A 12,241-nucleotide genomic window follows, 5' to 3' on the forward strand; every position below is an offset into this window, starting at 1 on the left:
CCAGTTTCTTCTTCAGGAAGACAAACAAAAAAAAACATTTTTGTTTTGTTTTGTTTTGATCTTAGTGATTCCAAGTCAGAAAGGCAGGAGAAAATTGGAAATGTTAGTTTGGAGATTTGTAGCCAGAAACTGGAGGAAACGAAAACAATTAGGATTTAGTCCAATTTGCAGGTAAATAATAAAATCTCAAAAAACAAAACAGAACAATGAGCTAGAATCTAATAACATATGTACTATAGGGTTTTATTTTCTCTATATAATCATATTTACCATGTTTACCAAAGATAATTACAATGATTTGTTTGCAAAATAAGTTTAGTCTCCTTGAACTTGGCCTGATTATTTACCTAAGTGCAACAAGAATAGTGATTGACTCTGTTAAGTTTGCTCTGTTGACACTTAAAATCTGATAAAGAATCTCAGATCAGGCACTTAAAAGTCTCTTGAGGCTACAAAGTCAATCCAAGGACTCAACCACATACTGTGACAGATGGATTCTTTTCTTCTCAAGTTCCCCCAAATAGCTAGAGGTGCCTGGGCTGGCTAGGAAAAGGTGGTTTTTACTCATCACTCAGCTAGAAACACTGTAAAGGAACCACGTGTGTAAGGAACCAGTGCAGTATTTCCAGGGTTTTTTTTTTTTTTTTTTTTTTACTAGCTCCATAAAGTCAACCTCAGTCACTTAAAGCTGTCTGGTCATATTAGAAAATATGACATTCCAGTCAAAGCCTTTGTAATGTAACTAGAGTTTCCAAGTGTGTCCCATTACAGTGAAGAGATTCTTAGTGGACTTGTGCCAAGAACCATGTTGCCATAAGAATAAAAAAATACATGAATAGCTTCTGAATCATGGAGAGATCAGGTAGGGAGCAAAAGTAAATGTTTCAATTGTTCATATATCTTACCAAAGTATTGTAAGCTTTAGATAACTTAAAATATTTTTTCTCTTTTTGAGGTTTTATTCTCTTTTATCAATTTTTAAAACAAAATATAAAAAGAATCAGTAATGTTTTAAACAAAAAAAACTCATTGAAAAATCATAATCCTTCGTAAGTTTAGTCCCACATGACTAATTATTGTTCTGCTTAGTGTTGAATTAGCCTACTGGTTTCATGAACCTATTAATTTCTTCATTAGAGTTCTTGGAATTTTTACCCATCCTAATGGTTCTTTAAGCTGTGTTCTTTTGTCAAGAGTAATTATCAGAATCTTTCATGAATTTTTTTGAAGAAAAGATGTTTGAGATTGTAGCTGATTGCAAATGCCTTTAGAGAAGAATCATTCTAAAAAGTAACTGTCTGTGGACAGTCAAATACTTAGAATGATCCATGGTTTAAAAATCTAAGTGACAATTCATAGTAATAATTCACATGTAAATCTGGTTATTTCCAAGTGTTGTGATATGTGACATTTTAACTTAATAACAAAACTGTGATTGATAATATTACACCAAAACATCAGATTTCTAGGCATTTCATACAGCTTCTGGGGCACATATAAATAATATATCTATATATATTTAAAAAAATTTTTTAGTTGTAGATGGACATGATACCTTTATTTTATTTATTTATTTTTATGTGGTACTGAGGATTGAACCTAGTGCCTCATAGGTGCTAGGAAATAGCTCTACCACAGAGCCACAACCCCAGCCCCATATATATATGTGTGTGTGTGTGTGTGTGTGTGTGTGTGTGTGTGTATGTGTGTGTGTGTGTCCATATATATTTAACTCAAAGAAGGGTAAACATCATTTCTTATATGCAAAGTTTCTCAGGTAATTTAATGCCAAATAACCCTAGTTGGCTTACTTTCTATCTCTCTTTGGATATTACAGGGGACTCTGGAACATCCCAAAGTTAGTTTCAGGTCAAAAAGACTTAATTTAGAATTTTATTTGGAGAAGTTTGCAAAAACTTTCAAAAGTCTGATAATACTTGAAAAAAAAAAAAAAACAGGATCACAAGTCATTATGAAACAATAGCCGTTCATTTAACCAAAATGATAACAAAATACTTTGAAGGCAAATACAAGAAGGTACATTGTTATAGAAAAAAAAACTTTACCTCTTTTCAATTGTCTTAAGTAATCAAAGCTCTACTAATGAAAATACAAAGCACAGGAAATTATTTGACAAAATATAGAATCTCTCTCTTCTTCCTCCCTCAGATGAGTTTAAGAACTTTTTTTTTACTATTATCTAATATTACTACCACAAGAAAGTTTTGGTTAAATTCTTAGTTTTGTATTGATGTATTTTTGATATTAAAGCTTGTTTCAAAAATCTTTAGGACAAATTCACTCAAGTTTAGTCAGTCTGGCCATACAAGATTCTCTCTCTCTCCATCTTTTCTCAATTTTTTATATTCATTCAGTTCTACCTATAATATTCCTATAAGGAAAACACATCTTCTTTTACATGTAAGCTTTGCATACAGATGTTTCCTTTTTGTAGTTTTTATTAGTAGATAGAATTTTAATTCCTAGCAGTTGTGAAACAACTGCTGTAGACTGAACTATTTTATAATTTCTAGATATTGTGCTTCTTCCAAGTGCAATTTTTAAGCTTATTAACAGAACCAATATCTTTAACTTCTTTGTAATAATAAGCCAAAAGTAGATAAAATTAAATCACATATTCAGTAACTAATGTTTTAATATTTCATCTTTGTCAAAAATAATCTAAATATTTAATGAACATCCATATTTAATTTAACTAACAAAACTTTAAGGGTATGGTCACTGAATATATTGTTTAAAAGATCATTTTTAAACTTTTATCCTATTGATATTTAATTTAATTTTATTCAACAATTAGCTCCAGAAATTAAGTGAGGCATTAGATAAAGTGAGTTATACCCTCAAGCTATTTTTCATCAACCACTTTTGTCACAAGGACATATCAGGCGAGTATCACAAAATTGAGAACCCTGAAATTAAATACATGGGTACTTTGCTAACACCTCAGAAGACACTCTGTTTTCAAGCAATATTAAACTAGCTTTATTTATCCAAGATTACTAAGTCAATGAGCTTGAAAAAATATTTGGGCAAATTCCTATATCTGGCAGTTTTAGCTATATTTAATTTATGAGCATTCATTTATCTGTAAACCAATTTGAATATAATTTCTTTGGAGGATTTCATATCATGTAAACAACCATAAACATATGCATAAACATAAACCTACATATAGGCATCATAACTTTCATTTAACATTTTTAGCCATGAGACAGGTGTAATAATATAAACCTCACTGTTTTGTGAAAAGGAATGTTGGATCCAAACCATGTTTTTAATTTTTTCTTTCCTTTTTGTTAATTTTTTTTTCTTTTTGAAAATGGGACAAGTTAAGCTTACCTGTTGATGTGGCTAAAGACTTTTACTAATATTAACGAAAATACAAGATCTTTCATTTGTTTGTTATTCAAATAGTCAAAATTCAGGCCAACAGGAGAAGAAGCAAGTAGAGGAGGCAGAACATAGAGTTAGCAGCAACTGGAGAAGAGGAGTTTCAGTCCCCTGAAACGTTTCCATGAGAGAAGCAGGATTCAATAAAGAAAATTACAGCCAGAATATCAACTTTCAATTGACTTCTGACTATGGAGCTCTTTTGAAAATATCCTTTTTCTTCTCTATATTTGCCTATTAGAAGTCCAAGGGAACTACTATTTAAATTTTGCCCTCTTTTAATGCAGGACAGCCCCATTTCCAATGTCCTGACTTTTCACAATATCAGCAAGCATCCTGAGATGAACAGATGAGGTTTGAGCAATGGTAAAACTAGAATCACTTTTTCTAGAGATACATTCCTACTTTTGTGAAGACTTATTAATTTACAAGTTAAGGTCAATTGTTTTTAATTCCTCAAAAATTTGTGTTACAGTCTGAGTGACATCAAGGGACTGTTTATACACCTAATTGCATTATCTTCAGTCTGTTCCCTTCTATCCATAGCAAATTTCCAACTAAGGTAGAAAGCAAAAGATTTCTTGTTCCAAATTTAGAGTTGTTTATCTTTAAAATGTTTTAGTAAGACAGCGTCTTTCTTTCTGAGTATATTTTGGCTCAGGAGAGAAAGTTTAAACTTTTAAAAAAATTTCTATCACACTATGAATATAAATCAAAATCTTAAATCAATGGTATACTTCACAAGTGACTCAAGGTGAAAACTAATAAGTACTTTGTGGCTATAATTAACATCTCTAGAAGAAGAACAAAAAGATGCAGTCCTTCTAAGATACAGGGATTCCCAAAAGGACTAGAAAATCTAAACACAATTAGTATACTTAGCTGCAAATGGGATGCAACTCACATTTCTTTCTGGCCATATTCCAAACTAAGGCTGTCTTACTCATGTTTCCCCTATATACAGAAAGGCAAATCACAGTAAGAAAAACAGGCTGTCCATAGGAGGAAAGTAATCATTAACAAATCAATAGCCATACCAATATAAATTCAAAGCAATCAATTTCTTACAAAAATTTTTCTCCTGAGCTAAAAGAATTCATGGAGGAAAGGAATTTATGGTGGATTTAAAATTCTTTAACTTTGCTTTAAATTGATTTCTCCTCTTTAATCTTGCTAAGGGAATCCCCAAGGCTGTCCATTGTACTGCTTTGTTTCCATTTTTAATTTGATTTTCCTACAGGTGTACATATTTCTTTTTAAATATAGCCAGTTTATTCAAAAAGCAACTAAAATCAATAAGATTCTTATTCTACGTCCTACCTCCCTCCACAAAAATAACCTCTATAAAATAGTTTGTTCTCACATGTGTTCTTCTGCCAATCTGAATTTTTAAAGCAAGGAACAAATAAAAATTTAGTATCCTTTCTTGGTCAGGCATTACCTACAGATGTCAGGGAGAGCTGACTCAGTAAGAATTCTTATCTTTTTCTGATACCTTTTGCTAAACCCCCAGGATCCCATCTACAGACTCTGGAATGAGTGAAGAGACCCAGAACCTTCTGGCTGGCTCGCCAAAAATTATAGAAGTTGTCGATCACCTCTACCCATCTTAGCTATCATTTGGAATTTTTGAATTTTGTCTAGGCCTAGGAGCATAATTAGCAAAAGAATGGTTAACAGGAGAAAAGAATACAATAATACAATGTTTGTTAACTTTTACATATCCTTGGTGAGACAAGAGAGTGAAGACTGAAAGAAATGGGCAAAACAGAAACTCTTTATACTTTAGACACACAGAAAAAGATGAATTTTGAGAAAAAATGACACACAAGAGAGTACGGGCTAGGGATAGTAAGTTCCAGGGAATCATTAAGAGGTAGGTAAAGCAGCACCAAACTAGTAGAGATTATGGTTTATTTTCATAAGTTTATTTACACACTTCTATTGTAGCACCAATTCTCACTCACTGGTGACAAGGGTCATCTTGTGTTGGTACAGGAAAAGCATCTTTCTATAGGGACTTTTATGGCTTGCTACAGGTAAGACAAGACAGTTCTTATAGTCCTTTCTGCAACTGTTGATTCTCAGATGCCTTTAGCTTAAAAATCTTTATGTCAAAGAGACATATTTTGGGATGACATAGTCTGGTTTCCTCCACTTTCCAACAGTCTCAGTTTGGATATTCCCTTTCCAATGTCCACGTTATTGGCCATAGTCTGGGTTCCCATGCTGCTGGGGAGGCTGGAAGGAGGACCAATGGAGCAATTGCACGAATCACAGGTTGGTCATAAAAGCAAAAGCTTCTGAATGAGATTATATGTAGTCTATTGGGATCTAAAAGGAAATACAGGATGGAAATCTGGTGCAGCTTGCTTTTTACCTTGTCATACTTTCTGAATTGGCCCACATGATCAGAAATTAGGCCTTGCAATTTGTTATCAAATCTTGGTTTATAGTACCCTCTTTAAAATGTAAATATATTTCATATGCCTAAAATGAGTATTGAGAACATCTAGAAACCTTATTCACCTGTGTTTACCTAAGACAAGTCTCTTGAATTATACAGATACAATAAAATATTAAAAATATGGAAATAAGAGTCACAGAATTCAAATGTATAAAATTAATTGTATTCCATTTCAATAGCAATGGTTAATAAGCCCAAATCTCATCAGCTACAGAGCTGGGGGAACTGGGACACAGGGTCAAGCTGTCCTGAGCTGCCAGTTCTGGTGCTGCTAACATATTTCAAACACTATTTTGCAAACCCCAGACTGGCTGCACTTTGCCAGTGGGTCTCATGTTGGATACCCAAGTCCTAAAACAACCAGGATATGATTATTCTGAAATTCCCCGAGGAAAGGCCACTTTCCTCTTAATCTCCCAACTTCTGTGTTGACCTGCTGATTCTCTTTTTAATACTGTGGACAAGTTGGTTACATTTGGGTTGATGAGGGTGTTTGGAATTTCTGTCTGTTAATTTTCTGAAAAGAGGATCTTCCAGAATAGTCTTTCCCATCATTTGTAAATGCTTACCACAGCCTACTCAGCCAGGCACTGTGCCATGGCAGATTATGGGTCCCATGATCACAAAAATGATCCTTGCCCTATGGGAGAAACAATCTAGTGGCGACTCAGCCTGAACAGCTTTTAGTTCCATGACTCCCAGGTCTGCCTCTTTTATGGTAACTGTGCTAGTGACCAAGATTCTCCCAGGGACTAAGTGCCCATAAGTAGTGGCAATGTCTATAGTTTGGGGAAATTCTCTTTAATGTGAATAGCAAACTAGAAGCAAGATTCCCTTCTAAAAATACTAAGGCAAGAAAGAACTTGTTTATTATACTGTTGGATTATATGCATGTATGAATATGTAACAACAAATTCCATCATTATGTACAACTATAATGCACCAATAAAAATGTAGGGAAAAACAAACAAAATAAAAACAAAGAATTTATTTATCTCTTTCCATGCATGACTCATGGTCTGTAACTAGTGAAGAAAAGTGAATAATACACATGAATAATGTCATAATTGTTAACATATTTTATTTGCTTTAGGGTTGGATCCAGCAGAACCTTATTTTCAGGATACACCTGAATTAGTTCGATTGGACCCCAGTGATGCCCAGTTTGTAGATGTAATTCACACAGATTCTGCCCCCATGGTTCCCAACATGGGTGAGTGCCACTTGTTCTTCTAGAAGGTTTTAAGTCTACACATTAGAGCATTTTATAGTTTCTATATGGTAAACTAAATATTCCCTAATTTTAAAATTCTTCAGGATTAGGAATGAGCCAAACAGTGGGTCACCTCGATTTCTTTCCAAATGGAGGAAAAGAAATGCCCGGATGTCAGAAGAACATTATCTCTCAGATTGTTGACATAGATGGGATCTGGGAAGGTAAACCATTAAGTGTACAGGGGGGTTTTCATTGGGGGAAAGTTTGCGTTTTTGTCTTGCTTTGAAATTGTACAGGTCTCACATTTTATATGACAAAGGGTTTTGAACTGCATCCCCAAGGTACAGGCTCACATTTGGACACATGGGCATGAGGAGACTGAGGGAAAGAAAGTACATTTGCAGTCAAATTTGTAAGGATCTAATTCAGGGAATACATTACTAAGTGGACCAATCTTTTTCTTCTCAAGCAGTTTTTCTTTTCTTTTCTTTTTTTTTTAAAGAATATATTCTTTTTATTTTTTTTATTTATTTATTTTTTAATTTTTTTATTGTTGGCTGTTCAAAACATTACATAGTTCTTGATATATCATATTTCACAATTTGATTCAAGTGGGTTATGAGCTCCCATTTTTACCCCATATACAGATTGCAGAATCACATCAGTTACACATCCATTGATTTACATATTGCCATACTAGTGTCTGTTGTGTTCTGCTGCCTTTCCTATCCTCTACTATCCCCCCTCCCCTCCCCTCCCCTCCCCTCCCCTCCCCTCTTCTCTCTCTGCTCCCTCTACTGACATTCGTTTGTCCCCCTTATATTATTTTTCCCCTTCCCCTCACTTCCTCTTGTATGTACTTTTGTATAACTCTGAGGGTCTCCTTCCATTTCCATGCAATTTCCCTTCTCTCTCCCTTTCCCTCCCACCTCTCATCCCTGTTTAATGTTAATCTTCTTCTCCTGCTCTTCTTCCCTACTCTGTTCTTAGTTACTCTCCTTATATCAAAGAAGACATTTGGCATTTGTTTTTTAGGGATTGGCTAGCTTCACTTAGCATAATCTGCTCTAATGCCATCCATTTCCCTGTAAATTCTATGATTTTGTCATTTTTTAATGCAGAGTAATACTCCATTGTGTATAAATGCCACATTTTTTTATCCATTCATCCATTGAAGGGCATCTAGGTTGGTTCCACAGTCTAGCTATTGTGAATTGTGCTGCTATGAACATCGATGTAGCAGTGTCCCTGTAGCATGCTCTTTTTAGGTCTTTAGGGAATAGACCGAGAAGGGGAATAGCTGGGTCAAATGGTGGCTCCATTCCCAGCTTTCCAAGAAATCTCCATACTGCTTTCCAAATTGGCTGCACCAATTTGCAGTCCCACCAGCAATGTACAAGTGTACCCTTTTCCCCGCATCCTCGCCAGCACTTCTTGTTGTTTGACTTCATAATGGCTGCCAATCTAACTGGAGTGAGATGGTATCTTAGGGTGGTTTTGATTTGCATTTCTCTGACTGCTAGAGATGGTGAGCATTTTTTCATGTACTTGTTGATTGATTGTATGTCCTCCTCTGAGAAGTGTCTGTTCAGGTCCTTGGCCCATTTGTTGATTGGGTTGTTTGTTCTCTTATTGTCTAATTTTTTGAGTTCTTTGTATACTCTGGATATTAGGGCTCTATCTGAAGTGTGAGGAGTAAAGATTTGTTCCCAGGATGTAGGCTCTCTATTTACCTCTCTTATTGTATCTTTTGCTGAGAAAAACCTTTTTAGTTTGAGTAAGTCCCATTTGTTGATTCCAGTTATTAACTTTTGTGCTATGGGTGTCCTATTGAGGAATTTGGAGCCCGACCCCACAGTATGTAGATCGTAGCCAACTTTTTCTTCTATCAGACGGCGTGTCTCTGATTTGATATCAAGCTCCTTGATCCATTTTGAATTAACTTTTGTGCATGGCGAGAGAAAGGGATTCAGTTTCATTTTGTTGCATATGGATTTCCAGTTTTCCCAGCACCATTTGTTGAAGATGCTATCCTTCCTCCATTGCATGCTTTTAGCCCCTTTATCAAATATAAGGTAGTTGTAGTTTTGTGGATTGGTTTCTGTGTCCTCTATTCTGTACCATTGGTCCACCCGCCTGTTTTGGTACCAGTACCATGCTGTTTTTGTTACTATTGCTCTGTAGTATAGTTTGAAGTCTGGTATCGCTATACCGCCTGATTCACACTTCCTGCTTAGCATTGTTTTTGCTATTCTGGGTCTTTTGTTTTTCCATATGAATTTCATGATTGCTTTCTCTATTTCTACAAGAAATGCCGTTGGGATTTTGATTGGCATTGCATTAAACCTATAGAGAACTTTTGGTAATATCGCCATTTTGATGATGTTAGTTCTGCCTATCCATGAACAGGGTATATTTTTCCATCTTCTAAGATCTTCTTCTATTTCTCTCTTTAGGGTTCTGTAGTTTTCATTGTATAAGTCTTTCACCTCTTTTGTTAGGTTGATTCCCAAGTATTTTATTTTTTTTGAAGATATTGTGAATGGAGTGGTTGTCCTCATTTCCATTTCAGAGGATTTGTCGCTGATATACAGGAATGCCTTTGATTTATGCGTGTTGATTTTATATCCTGCCACTTTGCTGAATTCATTTATTAGCTCTAATAGTTTCTTGGTAGAGCCTTTTGGGTCTGCTAGGTATAGAATCATGTCATCTGCAAATAGTGATAATTTAAGTTCTTCTTTTCCTATTTTGATGCCTTTAATTTCTTTCGTCTGTCTAATTGCTCTGGCCAGTGTTTCGAGAACTATGTTGAACAGAAGTGGTGAGAGAGGGCATCCCTGTCTTGTTCCAGATTTTAGAGGGAATGCCTTCAATTTTTCTCCATTCAGAATGATGCTAGCCTGAGGCTTAGCATAGATTGCTTTTACAATATTGAGGTATGTTCCTGTTATCCCTAGTTTTTCTAGAGTTTTGAACATAAAGGGATGCTATACTTTGTCAAATGCTTTTTCCGCATCTATCGAGATGATCATATGATTCTTATTTTTAAGTCTATTGATGTGGTGAATAACATTTATTGATTTCCGTATATTGAACCAGCCTTGCATCCCAGGGATGAATCCTACTTGATCATGGTGCACAATTTTTTTGATAAGTTTTTGTATCCGAGTGGCCAGAATTTTATTGAGGATTTTTGCATCTAGGTTCATTAGAGATATTGGTCTGTAGTTTTCTTTCTTTGAAGTGTCTTTGTCTGGTTTAGGTATCAGGGTGATGTTGGCCTCGTAGAATGAATTTGGAAGTTCTCCCTCTTTTTCTATTTCCTGAAGTAGCTTGAAAAGTATTGGTATTAGTTCCTCTTTAAAGGTTTTGTAAAACTCTGCTGTATACCCATCCGGTCCTGGGCTTTTCTTAGTTGGTAGTCTTTTGATGGTTTCTTCTATTTCCTCAATTGATATTGGTCTGTTTAGGTTGTCTATATCCTCCTGACTCAATCTGGGCAGATCATATGACTTAAGAAATTTATCTATGCCTTCACTATCTTCTAATTTATTGGAGTATAAGGATTCAAAATAATTTTTGATTATCTTCTGTATTTCTGAAGTGTCTGTTGTGATATTGCCTCTTTCATCCCGTATGTTAGTAATTTGAGTTCTCTCTCTTCTTCTCTTCGCTAGCATGGCTAAGGGTCTGTCGATTTTGTTTATTTTTTCAAAGAACCAACTTTTAGTTTTGTCAATTTTTTCAATTGTTTCTTTTGTTTCGATTTCATTAATTTCAGCTCTGATTTTAATTATTTCTTGCCTTCTACTTCTTTTGCTGTTGTTTTGCTCTTCTTTTTCTAGGATTTTGAGATGAAGTATGAGATCATTTATTTGTTGGTTTTTTCTTTTTTTAAGGAATGAACTCCAAGCAATGAATTTTCCTCTTAGAACTGCTTTCAATGTGTCCCATAGATTCCGATATGTTGTGTCTGTGTTTTCATTAATCTCTAAGAATTTTTTAGTTTCCTCCTTGATGTCTTCTATAACCCATTGATCATTCAGTAACCTATTGTTCATTCTCCAAGTGATGTATTCTTTTCCCTTCCTTCTTTTATCGTTGATTTTCAGTTCCATTCCATTATGATCAGATAGGATGCATGGTATTATCTCTACTCCTTTATATTGTCTAAGAGTTGCCCTGTGACATAATATATGATCTATTTTTGAGAAGGATCCATGTGCTGCTGAGAAAAAAGTGTAACTGCTTGATGTTGGGTGGTATATTCTATATATGTCAATTAAGTCTAGGTTATTAATTGTGTTATTGAGTTCTATAGTTTCCTTATTCAACTTTTGTTTGGAAGATCTGTCCAGTGGTGATAGAGGTGTGTTGAAGTCTCCCATGATTATTGTATGGTGGTCTATTAGACTCTTGAACTTGAGAAGAGTTTGTTTGATGAACATAGCTGCACCATTGTTTGGGGCATATATATTTATGATTGTTATGTCTTGTTGGTGTATGGTTCCCTTGAGCAGTATGTAGTGTCCCTCTTTATCCCTTTTGATTAACTTTGGCTTGAAATCTATTTTATTTGATATGAGTATGGATACTCCTGCTTGTTTCCGAAGTCCATATGAGTGATATGATTTTTCCCAACCTTTCACCTTCAGCCTATGTATGTCTTTTCCTATCAAATGCGTCTCCTGTAGGCAGCATATTGTTGGGTCTTGTTTTGTGATCCATTCTACTAGCCTGTGTCTCTTGATTGGTGAGTTTAAGCCATTAACATTTAGGGTTATTATTGAGATATGGGTTGTTCTTCCAGCCATATTTGTTTATTTATGTTACTAAACATGGTTTGTTTTCCTCTTTGATTATTTTCCCCCCTTTAGTGTCCTACCTCCCACTGTTGGTTTTCATTGTTATTTTCCATTTCCTCTTCCTGTAATGTTTTGCCAAGGATGTTTTGAAGAGATGGTTTTCTAGCTGCAAATTCTTTTAACTTTTGTTTATCGTGGAAGGTTTTAATTTCATCTTCCATCCTGAAGCTTAATTTCGCTGGAAACACAATTCTTGGTTGGAACCCATTTTCTTTCAGTGTTTGAAATATGTTATTCCAGGATCTTCTAGCTTTCAGAGTCTGTGTTGAAAGATCAGCT

General features: G+C 34.9%; 1 protein-coding gene across 2 annotated transcripts in view; it reads left to right on the top strand.

Annotated features, from left to right (window-relative positions):
- LOC124096560 (pancreatic triacylglycerol lipase-like) overlaps positions 1-12,241 on the top strand; it is a 39,810-nt gene that overhangs the window by 16,888 nt on the left and 10,681 nt on the right. For both annotated transcript variants that reach the window (XM_046450519.1, XM_046450518.1), the window contains exons 6-8: positions 5,580-5,691; positions 6,972-7,091; positions 7,196-7,315. In XM_046450519.1, the coding sequence (XP_046306475.1) occupies positions 5,580-5,691; positions 6,972-7,091; positions 7,196-7,315 (352 nt within the window). The remainder of the gene's footprint in view (positions 1-5,579; positions 5,692-6,971; positions 7,092-7,195; positions 7,316-12,241) is intronic.

The sequence above is a fragment of the Marmota monax genome, unplaced genomic scaffold (assembly GCF_021218885.2).
Source record: "Marmota monax isolate L192 unplaced genomic scaffold, Marmota_monax_Labrador192_F-V1.1 WCK01_AAM20220418_F8-fsc00004, whole genome shotgun sequence".
NCBI lineage: Eukaryota > Metazoa > Chordata > Mammalia > Rodentia > Sciuridae > Marmota > Marmota monax.